The following is a 19,576-nucleotide window of genomic DNA, read 5'->3' as shown; positions in this document are numbered from 1 at the left end:
GTCCTGCATCTGGGTCGAGGCAATCCCAGGGACAAATCCAGGCTGGGCAGTGACTGGCTGGAAAGCAGCTCTGAGGAGAGAGACTTGGGAGTGCTGGTGGACAAGAAGCTCAACATGAGCTCTCAGTGTGCACTTGCAGCCTGGAAAGCCAATCAGATCCTGGGCTGCAGCAAGAGAAGTGTGGCCAGCAGGTCAAGGGAGGGGATTCTCCCCCTCTACTCTGCTCTGGTGAGACCCCATCTGGAGTACTAAGTCATTCTGGAGCCCCTATTACAAGAGGGATATGGAGGTGCTGGAAGGTGTCCAGAGAAGGGCCATGAGGATGATCAGAGGGCTGAAGCACCTCTCCTATGAGGACAGACTGAAGGAGTTGGGGCTGTTCAGTCTGGAGAAGAGAAGGCTCCCAGGTGACCTCATTGTGGCCTTCCAGGATCTGAAGGGGGCTACAAGAAGGCTGGGGAGGGACTTCTCAGGAGATCAGGTAGTGATAGGACTAGGGGGAATGGAATGAAGCTGGAGGTGGGGAGATTCAGGCTGGACATGAAGGGGAAGTTCTTCAGCATGAGAGTGGTGAAGCCCTGGCATGGGTTGTCCAGGGAGGTGGTTGAGGCCCCATCCCTGGAGGCGTTTAAGCCCAGGCTGGATGAGGCTGTGGCCAACCTGATGTAGTGTGGGGTGTCCCTGCCCATGGCAGGGGGGTTAGAACTAGATGATCCTTGTGGTCCCTTCCAACCCTGACTGATACTATGATACTGTGATACTACTATGATTCTGAGAAGGAGGAAAGGGGCTGTAGAGAGCAGATGACTGCAACTGTGGTTTACAGCACAGGAGAAGAGGTAGCTGAGAGGCTGTAAGGTTTTATAGCCTCGTGAACCTCCCCAAAAAAATCAGTGTTTGGAAGGCACACTCTAAGGATGTCTGTGAGAACCAGTCTTTAATCTGTTCTCTCTTTGACTCACAGCAGGAAATTGAACCCAAATCTCTGACCTCAGGAAAGAATATAACGTTCTGTTTGAAAGATTTGGAGGTTTCTCTCCCTCAATATCTCCCTTTGGATCTATTTTACTCTCTATAGTACGTTTTAATTATGTGAGCAAGAAAGGTTATACTGCTCATCTAGAAGGTGATACCCATTACAAATGCTTTGTAAGAAGTGTATGAATGTTTATTTTCCAATTTATCAGTCCAGTGGCTGCTTTCAAGAAGCCTGCAGTGTTTGCATAGAACATTAACTTCTGGGATGTTATGACCTTTGCTTATGCAACCCAAACTGGCACTTAATTTTCCATGGCCATATGTTATCTTCTTTGAGTGTGGGGGGAAAGGGGAGTGGTAGGGTTGGTATAATCTCATGTAATCTTCTGATCTCTGTGGCTTCCAGAGCCACTCAGGGTTTGAGTTCACTATCAGCCTTGGCAGGCAGCCTGTCATCAGCCAGCCTTCACACTTCATCTGTCTCTGCAGTAGGAGTTAGCAACGTTTTCAGAAAACACCTTTGACATTCAGAGAAATGTATCCTGGTCATGTTTTCTGCTAAACCTAAAGGCTGTAAAGAAGTATTTGATAGCTGGAGGCCTAAACCCCAACTCTGCTACTGGCATACTTGTCACCGCGAAGCGCAGGCTGGTTCCAGGGTTTCCCCCTCCTGGGCCTGGCAGTGTCTGAGCATCCGTGCAGGAGTGCAGCGTAGGTAAACAACTGCATCGCAGCTGAGGCTGTGTCAGGACACCCCAGTGATGCCTACAGACACACCATTACTCTCTCCTGGGCTTTCTTGCTACCACACAAGAGTATGGTTTTGGATTAACTCCCAGATTCTGTGTTGAGTGTCATATTGTTATATTTTCTGTTAATTTGTTTTGCCTCTTGAAGAGAGACTTCAGGAGAGGGAGCTGTAGCTCAGCCGTTTGGGAGTTATCGTGATGCTCTTTGGCTGCTTTTCTTTGTGGGTTGCTCTCTTCCTACCACTGCTTCTTTATTTGAACTTACAGGGCTAAAGCCATCTCTAGTGTGCCTCCATTTAAAGTCAGTACAGACCCACCAGGGATGGATTTGGACCATGTATTTGTTTATGATGTTACGGTTGGTTGCTCTGGTAATGATCACAGTGTGTCACAAAGAAAACATCTTGTCCTTGCGCTCTGAGCAGACAGCAGGAACATTTTAGTACTTCAGAACAAAACACAAAGATTCTTTTTGTGTGTGTGTGTGTGTGTGTGTGTGTGTGTGCAAACTTCTTCAATCATACCAACAAATCATGGAGAGGGGAGGATGAAGGAGACAGCATTGAGATATAGGTTTTGCTTTCAGAGTACACCGGTGTTGAATCGTATGACACCGCAGCATACCTGACCGCATGGCAAACACATCTTCACATAAAATGTTTGTGGTGGTTTTTTTGCTTGTTTTTTTCTTTTCTCTTTCAAGTGCAAGAGCCCAAATGAAACGCTGAGGCCATGTGAGGTACACCAGAGCAAGTTCCCTTATGCCAAAAAGGAATGCTCGATTTTATACAGTGATGTCTTTGCACCTTGTCGCAACGTGGTGAGTTTATTAGAAGCCCAAGATGTGTTCTCATGTAGGAAAAACAGTAAAATTCCAGTAATTAATTTCTTCTTGCCATTCCCTTCATTCTAAATGCTGTGCAGGATACAGAGTAGGGGCCTGCAAGTATCTGTGTGGGTGGGCTGTGTTTGTGCGGAGCTCCTTGTTCCTTTCAAGGTTGGAGCCTAAACATAGTAGTGATAACTGGGAGCCATGAGTTAGTAGCCTGCATAATCAAGGATCTGTTCTCTTTAGGTTTTATTTCTTTTACTTACATAACTAAATTTACTTACTTAACTAAATTTTAAGGCTTTTGTATATATTGCAGGATTCTAAAATCAGCATTTGTGTGACATGCCTACAGCTTATCTCATATCACAGGCTCACAGGATGTTAGGGATTGGAAAGGACCTTTGGAGATCATCAAACCCAAGCCCCCTGCCAGAGCAGGACCATAGAATCTAGTGCAGGTCACACAGGAAGGCATCCAGATGGGGCTGGAAAGTCTCCAGAGAAGGAGAGTCCACAACCTCTCTGGGCAGCCTGCTCCAGTGCTCCATGAACCTCCCAGTGAAGAAGTTCCTCCTCATGTTGAGGTGGAATCTCCTGTGCTGGAGTTTCTATCCATTGTCCCTTGTCCTATCCCAGGGTGCAAGTGAGCAGAGCCTGTGCCCTCCCTCTTGACCCCCAGCCCTCAGATATTTATATATGTTTATTGAATCTCCTGTCTTCTCTTCCCCAGATTAAAAAGCCCCAGGCTTCTCAGCCTCTCCTCGTAGGGCACATGCTCAAGTCCCCTAAGCATCCTCATAGCTCTCTGTTGGACTGCCTTCATCAGATCCCTGTCCCTCCTGAACTGGGGAGCCCAGAACCAAATGCAGTATTCCAGGTGAGGTCTCAGCAGGGCAGAGTAAAGGGGGAAGAGAACCTCCCTGGATCAGCTGGACACACTTCTCTGAATGCACCCCAGGTCCCCATTGGCCTTCTTGGCCACCAGGGCACATTGCTGTCCCATACAGAACATGTTCTCCACCAGCACTCCCAGGTCCTTCTCCACAGGGCTGCTCTGCAGCAGATCCCCTCCCAACCTGTCCTGCTGCAGTTTATTCTTCTTGCCCAGCTGTAGGGCTCTGCACTGATCCTTGATGAATCTCATCAGGTTCCTCTCTGCCCAGCTCTCAGTCTGTCCAAGTCTCTGAATGGCCTCACAGCCTTCAGGTGTCCCAGCCAAGTCTCCCAGTTTGGTTTTGTTAACTGTCCTGCTCAATATTGAAAGAAATATGACAGGGAGCCTTCAGCTTTAGAGCTTTCAGTATTTTTAATTAGTTGTCTGACAGGTTATCATCTGCATTTTAACAAAACTGGCGTCCTTGTTTTCCCAACTCCTGGCTGAGCCTGGCCCTTCAGTTACAAGAATGTCCTTAAGTTCAGTCTAGAGTCAAGATGGGACAACAAAAGCTCGTGTGGGAATCCTTTATTCCATTTATCAATGCACCACGTGCTCTGTACATTTCCCCCCAATTCTGGTTGCAGCTTCCCAAAGGTATTCAGTTCTCAAAGGGGTTTCACTGCACCTGTGCAAGTGAGAGCCAGCATGACATTTCTTCTCACTCTCTTATTTTCTTTATGGCTATTAAAACTAAACAAGATCATTCTGAGCCTCCTGACTTTCAGCACTGAAGGTTGAAATCAAGATGGTGAGGAATTTGCCTGAGGAGAAGGTTGCAGTAGCTTAACCCAAGAGATTTATTAATGTTGACTTTAGTTACTATGTAAAGAACGATTTGAGCAAGTGCCTGAGAACACAGTGATGAGGGTATTTTCAAAGAGGAAAGTCATAAATAAAAAGGGAGCATTGGACTCACAACTCACAAAGGAACGGCCTTTCTCTCTTAGCATTCACTTTCTGTCTCTTACCCATGGTGTGACCACAACTGGTCAACATTGTGGTGAAAATGTGGCCTAATTATGTTACCAAATACACATCAGGTTCCAAGTATTAATTAATAGGCAGATATTTTCATGTATGCATACACATCTATGGGATAGCCTGCAAAGCAAACCCCTTTCAGGTGCTTCTATAACCTACTGTATGACTGTTAGAAATGTCATGCAAAGTGTCCTCCTATGAAGGGTAACTGCAGCTGACTGCTGGCTGGATGGATGGGAAAAAGCCCAAGCACACTGGCACTCAGCAGAAAGTGTAGATGTGGGTAGCAGATAGTATAGAAGAGGGTTTAATGCTTAAAACAGTGCTCTTAGAGTTGTTCCAGCTGCACAGATAGTGGAGGATGATCCTGCTGTGCACAGAGGCAGGCTCCTGCCTGTGAGGCTGGTACCCTCTGTTTGCAGAGAAACAGAATCTTGCATTTCTATCTGGCAGCAACTGACTTGCAGTTCTCTGGCTAAGCACTGAAATGGCCAGGAGCAGGCAGTGTAAGCTTGCAGAAGGCAAATCACAGCCTGGGCTGCATCCAAAGCAGCATTGCCAGCAGAGCCAGAGAGGTGATTCTGCCACTTGGCTCTGCTCTGCTGAGACCTCACCTGCAGTACTGTGTGCAGGTCTGGAGCCCTCAATATAGGAAGGATATGGACCCGATGGAGAGGGTCCAGAGGAGGGCCGTGAAAATGATCAGGAGTTTGGAGCAGCTCTGCTGTGAGGACTGGCTGAGGGAGCTGGGGGTGTTCAGCTGGGAAGAGAGGAGTCTCTGGGGAGACCTAAGAGCAGCCTGCCAGTACCTGAAGAGGGCTACACAAAGAATGGAGAGAGACTGTTTGCAAAGGCCTGCAGGGATAGGACCAGGGGCAATGGCTTCAAACTAGAGCAGAGAAGATTTAGATTGGATATCAGGAAGAAGTTCTTTCCTATGAGGGTGGTGGAACACCAGAACAGGTTTCCCAGGGAGGTGGTTGAGGCTCCTCCCCTGGAGACATTCAAGGTGAGGCTGGAGGAGGCCCTGGGCAGCCTGATCTAATTGGAAATGTCACTGCTGAGTGCAGGGAGGTTGGACTGGATGAGCTTTGGAGGTCCCTTCTGGCCCAGACCATTCTCTGATTCTATGAACTCAGTCTTCCTCATAACTCCTGAACTCAGCAGGAGCTTTGATCCCAGGCTCCCAGTTTGTCAGAACAGCAGGGAGATGACCTGACGCACGTGAGATACTATCCTGCAGCCAGGAGAGACAAACTGAGGACAGTGGAGACAATCTGCTGTTTGGTGGTTCCTGTGAAGCTATTACAGCCATTTTCAATGGAGCTAACTCTTATGCCCCCCACCCCAGCAGCAGCCCTGTTTTCAAAGAAAAAGAATGAAAGCAAAATCTCTCTCCAATGAAGGCAGAAAAACAGTCTCCATGTCCCTGCCAGCTTCTAGCAGCTGCCAGCTGAGAAGCTGTCTCTGTGTCAGATAAGTGCTGCTTTGTTACTGTGCTGATATTTCTGTAGTCTGACATGTACCATCTAAGTGCTCTGCAACCAAGCTAGACCAGAGTGTAAACTGAAGACAAGCATTGCTTTAAACTCTCCATGTGTGGAGTAAGAAGACTGCTTTGGAAACCTTTCCAGCTTCTGAAAAGCCAAGAAACAGTGTGGCATAGAACATGACAGGATAACGTGTGAGAAGTTTAGAGTCAAGCTGTGGGTTTCTGATCTAAGGAAAGGTTGTGGGCAGAGTGCGCTGAAGTCTTGGTACATGAGGAAATGTTTCTGTCTAGAATTTCACCAGCATGCTCAAGCCTTCATTAATTCTGCCCCAAACTCCCTCCACCATTTACTTGATAATTAGAGCTGCAGTTCTTTGTTGTTCATGTAAAACTGACAGGACGACTATAGATGGCAGCATTAGCCTAACAACAGTAGATCAAGTTCTCCATGGGTCAGCAATGTGCCCTGGTGGCCAAGAAAGCCAATGGGATCCTGGGGTGCATTCAGAGGAGTGTGTCCAGCAGATTGAGCAAGGTTCTCCTCCCCCTCTACTCTGCCTGGGTGAGACCTCACCGGGAATACAGTGTCCAGTTTTGGGCTCCCTCTTTGGGCTCCCCAGTTCAGGAGGGACTCAAGGGAGTCCAACAGAGGGCTGTGAGGATGCTGAAGGGACTGGGGCACTGCCTGGTGAGAAGAGGCTGAGGGACCTGGGACTGTTTATTCTGGAGGAGGCTGAGAGGAAATTTAATAAATGTCTATCAATATCTGAGGGCTGGGGGTCAGGAGGGAGGGCACAGGCTCTGCTCAGCTGCACCCTGGGATAGAACAAGGGGCAAGGGATAGATACTACAGCATAAGAGGTTCCACCTCAACATGAGGAGGAATTTCTTCATTGGGAGGGTCCCAGAGCCCTGGAACAGGCTGCCCAGAGAGGTTGTGGAGTCTCCTGCTCTGGAGACTTTCAAGCCCTGTCTGGATGCATTCCTGTGTGACCTGTACTGGATTCTGTGGTCCTGCTCTGGCAGTGGGGTTGGACTGGATGATCTCTGGAGGTCCCTTCTAACCCCTAACATCCTGTGAACCTGTGTGATCAGCCAGCTTCAACACACTCTCCAAAATCCATCCATAGCAAATGTACGAACAAATGTACTTGTTAATAGCAATTGATTGAAATGTCCTCTTTTCTTTTTAACAGGCATATCTCTTTTCTTTGTAACAGGCACAAGCTGATCATTTAAGAGTACTTTATTGCACAGGAAGGTACACAAACTTTAGAAAGTACCTTACTCTTACGTTAAAGTCATTCAGTCAACCCAGAGCAGAACTCATGCTGCAAACAGTGTAATTTGTGCAGCTCGTGCAACCGAGTCACCAATCCTCTTCTCTTTGTGTTCCTTTAACTTCCCAGATCGATGTGACTTCTTTTGTCAAAAACTGTCACACAGACACTTGCAACTGTAATCTTGGTGGGGACTGTGAGTGCTTGTGCACCAGCATTGCAGCTTATGCCCACAAGTGCTGCCAGCAAGGTGCAGCTATTCACTGGCGATCTCCTTCCCTCTGTGGTACGTGTGTGGGTTGGCCTTGCACCGGAGCTCACTTTGGAGCCACCTTTGGCCTTGTGAGGAAAAATTAATCCCATCTTGTGGTGGGTTGAAATGTCCCCCCCCAACATTAACTTTGCCAGACCAGAGCAGGTGGAAGCAGATGAAAGCTGTATTTACAGGCAGAACTACTATCTGCAATGGAATGCAATGAGTATGTACAAAATACATAGTGGTTTGTAGGGGGAGGTTTGCCTTTGTCTGAATTAGAAAGGAGAGAAACTGAGCAGCATTTGGTTGGATGGGCTAAAATGTTGGTTTGTTACTTTGACCTATTGTGTGCCTTAATTACACACATACCAGTAGGAAGCAGCCAGTTAAGATGTGACACCTATGCTTTCACAAAGCCTAGATAACCTTGCTGTATAATGTAATAAAGGTCTTCGCCTGCTTGCATCTTGTCCTGAAAGCCTGCTCGAGGTAAATAGACCAACTATACAACAACAGTGGTTACAATACTTACAGGTATTTACAATCAATAAACAGCACAAGGATCCCCCTGATCAGAGACCAGGGGAGCTCCTAGCTTCTCCGAGGCTTGGCTCTGGCACCAAGGCTCATGGCTTCTCTGGTAGCTTGCAGTGTGTAGGCTCGTGGCTATATAGAGTAGAATAGAATAGAATAGACCAGACCAGGTTGGAAGAGACTTTCAAGACCACCATGTCCAACCTATCATCCAGCACCACCTAATCAACTAAACCAAGCAACCAAGTACCCTACCAAGTCTCCTCCTGAACACCTCCAGTGATGGTGACTCCACCACCTCCTTGGGAAGCCCAGGAGGAGCTGCCCAGGCTCTGGACTGGGCACTCAAAGCGATGCAACTCGAGGCAACTTCAAGCCAGACAGGTCCAAGCAGGCTCAAGTAAAGCAAGGCTTAAGCAAGGCAAAGGCGACTAGAAACCAGCCTGTATGTAAATCTTGCCTGAGATTCGATTGGGCCAATAGGGTGACCGAAGCCAGCACATAGTTACCTGATGCAAAGGGGTTCTGCCAGGCTGTGGCCATCAAAGGCAGAAACACAGGCCTGGTAGCTGTGCCCAGCACACTGCCCTTACCCCAGGCACAGAGTTGTCTACCAGACATGCATGGTCCTGTCCCTTTTGTTCTTTTCCCGCGTTACCCTGACTTTCTGCAGGAAGGAGTGGGGAGAGGGGCACCATGTCTAGACACATTAGGGTCTGTCTGGGTTTGTGCTGGGGCTGTTTGGCCCTACCATGACAGACTGGATATGCTCAGGGTGTGCCCATGAAGAGACATTTGGACAGGCACCAGGATGCCAGGTCCGGTGTACATCCCATATGCTGTGTAGGGCTGCAAAAGACTCAGTGCATTCTGCTTTTCATTGCTGGTGGGAAGGGTTCCTGGCCATAGAATAATTCACAATTCAGATCTGCTGCCCTGGCATATCTGTTTAAATACAGCTGTAGGTCACTGAATAAAAGCCTAGGGAAGTAAAGCCATTACAGGAAATGAAAGTTTTTCTGATGTAAGTGGGTTTAACATCTTTAGGATGTAGGTATGCATGTATCCTGTTGTTACTTAACAATAATAATCTTTCTCTTTTTATCCTTTTCTTTTAATAGCTTATGACTGTGAATATTACAATCAAGGTAGGTAGTACTTGATACTGCTGTCTTTGATTCATACTTATACACCTAGTTCAATACAATTGCTCTTTATGTTTTCTAGCATACCAGCTAGCCATGGGCTAAAACCAAACCCATACTCCCTGGATCTAAAGTGGAATGAATTCTTATAAGGGATTTAGTTACAGATAGTTCCCCACATTGACCATACTATAGAATATAGAAGGTATCTCTGATGTACTACTCTGTTTCTTCTCCTTTATGCTGTTTTGAGGTATTTATCTCTCTTCCATTCACTTCCAACATTAATAAGTTTGTAGCTGACAACAAGTTGGGAGCAGGAGTTGATTTGTTAGAGGGTGGGAGAGCTCTGCAGAGGGATCTTGACAGGCTGGACAGATGGGCAGAGTCCAACGGCATGAGATTTAACAAGTCTGAGTGCCAGGTTCTACACATTGGCCACAGCAACCCCATGCAGAGCCACAGGCTGGGGTCAGAGTGGCTGGAGAGCTGCCAAACAGAAAGGGACCTGGGGGTGCTGATTGACAGCTGCCTAAACATGAGCCAGCAGTGTGCCCAGCTGGCCAAGAAGGCCAATGGCATCCTGGCCTGCATTAGGAATAGTGTGGCCAGCAGGAGCAGGGAAGTCATTCTGCCCTGGACTCAGCACTGGTTAGGCCACACCTTGAGTTCTGTGTCCACTTCTGGGACCCTCAGTTTAGGAAAGCTGTTGAGTTGCTGAAATGTGTCCAGAGAAGGGCAACAAAGCTGGAGAGGGGTTTGGAACACAAGCCCTATGAGGAGAGGCTGAGGGAGCTGGGATTGTTTAGCCTAGAAAAGAGGAGGCTCAAGGGAGACCTCATTGCTCTCTACAACTACCTGAAGAGGGATTGTAGCCAGGAGGGAGTTGGTCTCTTCTCTCAAGCAACCAGCACCAGAACAAGAGGACACAGTCTCAAGCTGCACCAGGGGAAGTTTAGGCTGGAGGTGAGGAAAAAGTTCTTCACTGAGAGAGTCGTTCACCATTGGAATGTGCTGCCCAGGGAGGTGGTGGAGTCACCGTCCCTGGAGGTGTTGAAGAGGGGATTGGATGTGGCATTTGGTGCCATGGTCTAGTCATGAGGTCTGTGGTGACAGGTTGGACTTGATGATCTTTGAGGTCTCTTCCAACCTTGGTGATACTGTGATGTGCCTTGTAGACCTTAAGAGTACCTTCAGTATCTGATTGAAGGATCTATCTATTAAAGCTGTTCTGTTGCTCTTTCAAAGTACAGAAATAAGGACATGTAAAAGACTAAATGCCATAAAAAAGGCAGCCCAGAGTGGTTTCTTGTACAAGTTGTTTTATGAGGATAGCTACCCACAGTATTTTGTGCTCCCTCTGCATTTGTTGTATTCTGGGCAGTAAGCAAAGAACAAGGCAGAACGTTGAACAGAGAGATATAGACCTGCTCCAGCATAACACCTTGATAGACTGACCTGTGCTTCAAAGTGTGTTTGGTTCCAGATATGGTGAAATGTTTAAGGTGGTATGTCAGGTATGACTTCAATGAAGATTTATCTTTTTCTCTTTGATTTTTTTCCCCCCTTAGGTCTTGGTGAAGGACCCTATGTTTTGGCAAGCTATGGAGAGAGTGACACAATTATAGGAGCTAACGTCTCCAGTAGAAGGATATTTCCCCTGCCCAGAACCAGAGCACATGGGAATATATATTTCAGTTTCATGATAACTCCAGGTCTCTTCAAAGATAAAGACTTATGTAAGTGCTCTCAGTACTTTTGCTAATGGCAAACTATATGAATGGTTTTTGTTGTGCCTCCTCAGCCTCCTAAAATGGTCTATATGTTTTTAATTATTGTGGCCCAGTTTGAGCTGGGTGCTTTAAGGGACACCACAAAGTACAGACCTCCAGTGTCTGGAGTGTCCAGCCCAGTGGGTGGACACAGGAAATCAGGTATTTCTTCCCATAAATCCTACATCATCATAAAGCTGGCTGAGAAGTCAGTTGCGTGGGAAATCTGTCCCAAAGTCAACCTCTCCATCTGATGATCTTAATACAAGGAGAGACTGAGGGAGCTGAGGGCTCTTCAGCTTGGAGAAGAGGAGACTGAGGAGTGACCTCATTCATGCTGATGAAGAGGTGCAGGATGGAGCCAGGCTCTGCTGGGTGATGCCCAATGGCAGCACAAGGGGCAATGGTGGAAGCTGAGGCAGAGAAAGTTCCATTGAAACAGAAGGAAAATTTTGTTCCCTATGAGGGTGACAGAACTCTGGAACAGACTACCCAGGGCGGGTGTGCAGTCTCCCTCTTGGGACATGTTCAAGACCTTCCTGAATGTGTTTCTGTGTGATCTGCTCTAGGTGCTCCTGCTCTGGCAGGGGGGTTGGACTGGATGAGCTTTCCAGGTCCCTTCCAGCCCCTAACACTCTGTGATTCTGTGATACTGTGATTCTGTGCTCTCTATTTCTTCCTCTGCACACCCCTGGATGCAGTGAGCTCCTTTATCTGGTATGGAGGGAGGATGGTTCCACTCTTATCTGTGGCCTTGAAGGCCAAACTAATTTTTACTGTGCAGTCTTGGCCTGTTTAGGACTAATTCCAGGGACTAAGGAGAGGCAGTTTCAGACCTGGCCAGCCTGAACCCAGCCTGGCAGTAGAGGGGAAGAAAAAGTCCTGGGGCATATGTTGAACCCCATGCTGGGAGTGAAGGAGTGCTGGGGTTTGGTCTGATTTGGTGGAGGTTTTGGTGTGAAGCTTTTGGCTTAATGAGCTTCTCTGTGAAACCCAGATGATGCTTTCCTTTGTATTTCCTGTGCTTTGCTGTGCTCATCACTATGCTTTGTAGTATTGTAGCTTGTGAAAAAGCTTTCTCATTTCAACTTTCCAGTCCTCCAATCCTGTGTGTGGAGAGGTTGGTTTTTGCCCCAGGGGCATTAAAGCAATCTGTCCTGCCCTGAACCACAACAGCTTGGAATAATTGAGGATGATGTGGCAAGTCCCACACCACATCCTGGTCTCCAAACTGGTGACACATGGGTTTGATGGGTGGACCACTAGATGGATAAAGAACTGGCTTGATGGCTAAGGTCTATAGAATTCATTGGATTGCTAATGGGATATAGAGCAGTGGCAGAAGCAGGTCCTGCTCTCTTTTTTTCTTCTGTCATTTCTGCTTGCAACTTCTAGTCTGGAGGAGAGAAGGTTCCGAAGAGACTTTCTTGTGGCCTTCCAGTATCTGAAGGGGGCTACAAGAAAGCTGGGGAGGGACTTTTGAGGGTGTCAGGGAGTGATAGGACTGGGGGGAATGGAGCAAAACCAGAAGTGAGTAAAAAAAAACAACCTAGAAGTTTTAATCTCACTTTTCATCAGTCTGCACTGGGTTAGGAACTGGCTGGAGGGCTGAGAGTGGTGGTGAATGGTGCCACATCCAGCTGGCAGCCAGGCACTAGTGGTGTCCCCCACAGACCATTGTTGGGTCCCATCCTATTCAATATCTTTATTGATGATCTGGATGAGGGCATTGAGTCCATCATCAGTAAATTTGCCGACGACAGCAAGCTGGGGGCAGGAGTTGAGTTGTTAGAGGGCAGGACAGCTCTGCAGAGGGTCCTTGCCAGGCTGAACAGATGGGCAGAGTCCAAGGGCATGAGACTGAACACATCTAAGTGCCAGGTTCTACACATTGGCGGCGGCAACCCCATGCAGTGCTACAGGCTGGGGTCAAAGTGACTGGAGAGCAGCCAGGCAGAGAAGGATCTGGGGGTACCAGTTGACAGAAGCTGAACATGAGCTGGTAGCGAGTCCAGGTGGCCAAGAAGGCCAGTGCCATACTGGCCTGTAACAGGAACAGTATGGCCAGCAGGAGCAGGGAAATCATTCTGCCCTCGACTCAGTACTGGTTAGGACACACCTTGAGTCCTGTGTGTTCTGGGCTCCTCAATTTAAGAAGGACATTGAGACTCTTGAACATGTCCAGAGAAGGGCAATGATGCTGGAGAGAGGTCTTGAGCACAGCCCTGTGAGGAGAAGCTGAGGGATCTAGGGATCTTAGCCTGGAGAAGAGGAGGCTCAGAGGAGACCTTATTGCTGTCTACAACTCCCTGAAGGGAGGTTGTAGCCAGGCGGGGCTTGGTCTCTTCTCCCAGGCAACCAGCACCAGAACAAGAGGACACAGTCTCAAGCTGTGCCAGGGGAGGTTTAGGCTGGAGGTGGGGCAAAAGTTCTTCCCAGAAAGAGAGACTGGCCATTGGAATGTGCTACCCAGGGAGGTGGTGAAGTCACCATCCCTGGAGGTGTTCAAATAAGGATTGGATATGGCACTTGGAGCCATGGTTTAAGTTGTCTGGAGGTGTTAGGTATTAGGTAATAGGTTGGACTCAACGATCTCTGAGCTGTTTTCCTATGATTCTATGTGAAAATGTTGACATTATTATGCTTTGTTTCGTTTTTGTCTTCCATGGAAGCTCTCTCTCTCGTTTCCCTCGAATCTGCTGAAAGACCAAACTATTTCCTGTATGCCTATGACAATGACACGCTTGGGCTGGAGCAGTGGCAGGCAAGTGCCTCCTTTCGAAGACAAGCTACCTTCTTCCACCACCAGGGCCTCTGGAGCCCGGGACTCAGTGCCTTTGAACTGCACAGTAAAAAAGGCTTTTTCATCATTCTCACATCATCTGGTGTTAAAGTGGCAAAGTATGATGAGTCAGACCACTTCAAACGTTTGAGTAGCTTTAGTATTGAAGGTAAATGTTGCATAATCCCTAGGGAAAAGTATATTTGTTTGGGGTTTTTTCCCTGCTTGCCTTCAGAGCTCTTATCTTTCAACAGTGATAGCAACAAGTGGTTTTTAAAGTTATTTCCAATTATTCTCCTTTGTCTTCCATTGCTCTTTCCTTGGTGATGCCCAATGACAGCACAAGGGGCAGTGGTGGATGGTGAGGCATAGGAAGTTCCATGGAAAGATGAGGAAAGGTTTTTTTTTCCCTGTGAGGGTGACAGAACACTGGAAGAAGCTGCCCTGGGGGGCTGTGGAGTCTCCCTCTCTGGAGATATTTAAGACCCTCCTGGATGTGTTCCTGTGTGATCTGCTCTAGGTGACCCTGCTCTGGCAGCGGGGTTGGACTGGGTGAGCTTTTGAGGTCCCTTCCAGCCCCTAACATTCTGTGATGCTGTGAAATGCTGTTATTTTCTCATTTTAACAGATGGTGGCCACTGTGTCTTTGAACTAAATTTCCCTTGTTTTACTCTTTCTGAATGAATGTGCTCTGCCACAAAAAGATCCTCATTAATGTCTTGTTAGTGAGCTCTAGGTGTCTGCACTCCTAGATGAACTGTATTGCTTTTGCAACCTGCTATGTGTTTGAATGATTTGTAAGTTTTCAAAGCAGAATGTATTGTAAAAGTGAGCAGCTCTTTGCATCTTTGAAGCTTCACAGCATGTAAAGTGTGTGAAACTGAGCAAGACCTCATTTATTTCCCAGGAAGTCCCCAGGAATTTCTCCACTTCATTTTCATTTCCCTCTTTTTTTATTTCTGTTTTTCCCCTGTAAATCCCAATGTGCATTATAGAGAAGGCTACAAATGTACAGGTTATTGCTTACACAATCAATCAATAACTTCTTTCCCTTCTGTCTCAGAACTTGGGGCATCTGTGCCTTATAGAAGGATGTGTGAATGGCGATACGAATCTTGCGCTAATCCTTGTGTTAAAACCTGCAGTGATCCTGAGGGACTAGCGTGCAGATTCCTTCCTCCGTAAGTACAGCTCAACTGCTGTTGCAATCACCCTGTTTCCTGCACTGCATGCCCCTTACACATTGTGACAGCTGCTGCAGAATACCCATTCACTTTTACTCACCTGGACTTCAGTGCCACCCCTGTGAGTAACTCTCACAAGGCATTTGCAGCAAGCCTCTTGTTTCCCACGGGATGTATTCCTCTCTCTCAGCCATCTTTCAACACAAGAGTAACAGGGTTTCTAACAACCCCAGGGGGTTAACTTCTGGTAGAGGTTAAATAGAAATCTATTCAATTAAACAAGGGTTATTCCCTTCTGTGGATTTGTATTTACGTCCCACGATGCTGTAAAGGTTTACGTCCTTCTAGCGTCTACGACAGAGCTCAAACGCTGCAGGAATAGTAAGGGCAGATACGCCCTCTCCAGTGAGAGGAAGGAACTTAGTGCTAAGGGATGCTCATTGTCACTAAGGTGATGAGGGAGCTTTCATGACAGATCACCTTGTTATTTAGAAACAAGATTTCCTGTCTCCACGGATCTTCCCCGATGTGGAGGAGAAACTGTGGAGCTACAAGGAAATAAAAGGGGTGGTGGTGTGGGGGGTGTGTGTGAAGGGGGGAAACCAAGCCTAAAACCTCAAGGCATAAAGTCTGATGGAAATGAACTATTTTGACTTTGAGATGAGATTATCTCCCTAGGCATATGCAGTATTACTGATACTTTCTCCACTGGTACTCTTAGCTTTTTCCATATGGGCACACTGATTTTCTTCCTAAAAGTCTCACAAAAATGAAACAGAAAGGGAAAATATGGACTTAGCTGCACTCTGCTATGCTGCAAGTGCACAAGAATGAGACTTTCCATGGAGTCAGTCTAAGTATCTTAACATCTCCAGTGAACATGCTTGGGTAAAACAGTGGTCTTGTGGAGAAGTTCTTTGTCCTGTGGAAAACCTTTCTGGCTTAGAGTTCTGAACGTCCCACCTGGCTGTGGAAGGAGAATGCCCCAATGCCATCATGTCTGTCAGCCAATCAAGGAGCTGATTATTAGCAATTTAGAATCAGAATTGTGCTCTTCAGTGATTTGTGACCTTACAAAGCCTCAAAATGCTACCTTCACCATTACAGTGGAAAGATTTCAGGAGTCTGGTGGGGAAGGCATTCAAATGTTTCCATTTTGCCAAAGTCAACTGAATGACAATTCATTTTTTTTCCCATTTGTATTGTGGCTGTAGAAATAACTGTACAATATTTTAAAGGGTTGAAGGATGCTTGCCATACTGCCCCAAAAACATGATCCTTGATGAGGTCACCCTCAAATGTGTTTATCCAGAAGACTGTAAGTATATTTTTATTACCTTGGTCTAATCTGCTAAATCACTCTAGAGAACCCAGGAAAGGTTTTAATCCAATATACAATCTTGGAGTTTTATTAAATGCTTTATCAGAACACCTTTTCATTGAAGAATGACTCCCTGGGACATAGACTCCATCTCCAGTCCTCCAAAATACATCTCCTACAAAAAAAAAGAAGCCATCTCTGAAGTTGAATTCTTTCATTTATCTGAAAGTGTATTAATGGGAACCTTTTGTGATGTCATCACAACTGTTTCTGACAGGGGAGGTTTAGGCTGGATATTAGGAAGAGGTTCTTCCCAGACAGAGAGATTGGCCATTGGAATGTGCTGCCCAGGGAGGTGGTGGAGTCACCATCACTGGAAGTGTTTAGGAAGAGACTGGTGCCATGGTTTAGTTGATTAGATGGTGTTGGGGAACAGGTTGGACTGAATGATCTTGAAGGTCTTTTCCAACCCAGTTAATTCTATTCTATTCTATTCTATTCTATTCTATTCTATTCTATTCTATTCTATTCTATTCTATTCTATTCTTATATGCTACTTTATTCTACTCTATTCTATTCCATTCTTTTATTCTACTCCTATTCTATTCTATTCTATTCTATTCTATGCTACTCTTCTCTTCTCTTCTCTTCTCTTCTCTTCTCTTCTCTTCTCTTCTCTTCTCTTCTCTTCTCTTCTCTTCTCTTCTCTTCTCTTCTCTTCTCTTCTCTTCTCTTCTCTTCCCTTCTCTTCCCTTCTCTTCCCTTCTCTTCCCTTCTCTTCCCTTCTCTTCCCTTCTCTTCCCTTCTCTTCCCTTCTCTTCCCTTCTCTTCCCTTCTCTTCCCTTCTCTTCCCTTCTCTTCCCTTCTCTTCCCTTCTCTTCCCTTCTCTTCTCTTCTCTTCTCTTCTCTTCTCTTCTCTTCTCTTCTCTTCTCTTCTCTTCTCTTCTCTTCTCTTCTCTTCTCTTCACATAAGAGAGAGATCTCAAACGTGGCACTTGTTCAGATGTGGCCAAAAGTTCAGACTTTTAATTTGATAAGTCAAGCTACCAGTAACACACTCAGAGCACCTATATCATAACTCCTGGTGTGTGAAGATACCACATGATTTGCTTAGGGTGGGGATCTAGTATCCTTCCAACATAACAGATTTTGATGCTATCTCTTATTTAATTGTACAAGTTTTGCATTAAATACATTATGCTGCATATTTGCTACTACAAAGGTATCTCCTCTCTCATGAGATATACCTTCCAAAGCTATATTTATTCCCAGTGTTTTATCAGCTTGGGTTTACTGAATTTCCCATGGGTTTCCCTTACCACTGTTTATAAACTCTGAAATGCATTTAGCAAATTGTTGGTACGTAATGAAGGAGAACAGTAACCACAAATTAAGCAAAAGGCCCCACAAGAAGAGAAAAGAATAAACTGGGAAGGTTAAGCATGAGAAATTGCATCACGCATAGCGAGTATAAACTGGCTAGCTCTGTATGTCCAGCTCTGCTAAACACGTTTCATACAAATACTTCAGCAATTTTTAAGAAGCTCTCTTCTCAGAGTAATAAGGTCCCAGGTGCAGACAGCATGGAGAGCCACGAGGATGCTTAGGGGACTTAAACATCTCCCCTGTGAAGAAAGACTGAGGGTTCTGGGGATGTTTAGTCCAAAGAAGAGAAGGCTGAGAGGGGATCTGATCAATGTCTGTCAATAGCTGAGGGGTGGGGGTCAAGTGGAGGGGGCCAAGCTCTTTTGGGTGGTGCACAGCAATAAGCCCAGGAACAATGGAGACAAGCTTGAACAGAGAAGGTTTCAGCTCAGCATGAGGAGAAACTTCTTTGCAGTGAGGGTGACAGAGCCGTGGAGCAGGCTGCCCAGAGAGGTTGTGGAGTCTCCTGTGGATACATTCCAAACCCACTTGGATGCATTCCTGTGCAGACTTAACCTGGGTGCTCCTGCTTTGGCAGGGGGGTTTGGACTGGATGATCTCTGGAGGTCCCTTCCAGCCTCTAATGTTCTGTGATTCTGTAACTGCTTCAAAAAGTGCTGTACAAAATCTAGGTTATCACTAAGAATAAACAATTAGCTACTTCATTTGCAAAGAAATTTCAAAAAGCCAAGTTCCTCAAAGTCCTCAGGCAACCTGGAAGCACCGGAAGTTATCTTCTCAGCAAACTGATGCTCTGATTGGCCAATATGTAACTGGGACTTGTGTAGAAAGAGTTGTTGCTATTTTGCTTTACCAATAATCCATAATGTACATTAAAACACAAATTTTTCCTTTTAGGCATACCCGTGACACCTACTGAAGCTGCAGCTGGGACAAAACCTTCGTTGTTAATCTCTCACACAGGTGCGACCATGGAAAGATTTCCTCAGACACCTCCTCCTTTTATTACTTCAGGGGCTGAGTCAGCTCACACTAGTGTGCCTGACTCAAGCCCAGTTATAGGCTCTTATAGATGTTTCTACATTGGCTTTAAACATAAGCCCTTCTCCTTGCCTTTCAGCAGTACTAAAAGCATTGATTATATAGCCCTCTTTACTAATGCCTACAACTCCTGAAGCTGCTTTAGAAAGCAAGTCTGGTAGGCAGTAGTCTCTGTGTCTTCACAGGCTGGGGTCAGAGTGGCTGGAGAGAGGCCAGGCAGAAAGGGACCTGGGGGTACTGCTTGAGAGTAGGCTGAACATGAGCCTGCAGTGTGCCCAGGTGGCCAAGAGGGCCAATGGCATCCTGGCCTGCATCAGGAATAGTGTGGCCAGCAGGAGCAGGGAGGTCATTCTGCCCCTGTACACTGCACTGGTTAGGCCACATCTTGAGTCCTGTGTCCAGTTCTGGGCCCCTCAATTTAGGAAAGATGTTGAAATGCTGGAAGGTGTCCAGAGAAGGGCAACAAAGTTGCGGATGAGTTTGGAGCACAGCCCTGCGAGGTGAGGCTGCGGGAGCTGGGGTTGCTTAGCCTGGAGAAGAGGAGGCTCAGAGGAGACCTTCTTGCTGTCTACAACTCCCTGAAGGGAGGTTGTAGCCAGGTGGGGGTTGGTCTCTTCTCCCAGGCACCCAGCACCAGAACAAGAGGACACAGTCTCAAGCTGCACCAGGGGGGGTTTAGACGGGATGTTAGGAAGAACAGAAGAGATTTGCCATTGGAATGTGCTGCCCAGGGAGCCGCCATCACTGGAGGTGTTCAGGAGGAGACTTGATGGGGTGCTTGGTGCCATGATTTAGTTGATTAGATGGTGTTGGATTATTCTATTCTATTCTATTCTATTCTATTCTATTCTATTCTATTCTATTCTATTCTATTCTATTCTATTCTATTCTATTCTATTCTACCCT

At 46.5% G+C, this 19,576-nt stretch overlaps 1 protein-coding gene across 1 annotated transcript in view; it reads left to right on the top strand.

The window, feature by feature from the left end:
* The window catches only part of OTOGL (otogelin like), a 139,394-nt gene that overhangs the window by 78,634 nt on the left and 41,184 nt on the right, over positions 1-19,576 (top strand). Inside the window, exons 29-36 of the mRNA XM_054173788.1 lie at positions 2,431-2,547; positions 7,379-7,535; positions 9,161-9,187; positions 10,756-10,923; positions 13,629-13,907; positions 14,802-14,919; positions 16,161-16,240; positions 18,527-18,592. Of these exons, the coding sequence (XP_054029763.1) occupies positions 2,431-2,547; positions 7,379-7,535; positions 9,161-9,187; positions 10,756-10,923; positions 13,629-13,907; positions 14,802-14,919; positions 16,161-16,240; positions 18,527-18,592 (1,012 nt within the window). The remainder of the gene's footprint in view (positions 1-2,430; positions 2,548-7,378; positions 7,536-9,160; positions 9,188-10,755; positions 10,924-13,628; positions 13,908-14,801; positions 14,920-16,160; positions 16,241-18,526; positions 18,593-19,576) is intronic.

This window comes from Dryobates pubescens, chromosome 27 (assembly GCF_014839835.1).
Source record: "Dryobates pubescens isolate bDryPub1 chromosome 27, bDryPub1.pri, whole genome shotgun sequence".
Classification (NCBI taxonomy): Eukaryota; Metazoa; Chordata; class Aves; order Piciformes; family Picidae; genus Dryobates; species Dryobates pubescens.
The sequence above is the reverse complement of the archived record's forward strand: the minus strand, read 5'-3'. Positions and strand labels throughout refer to the sequence as shown.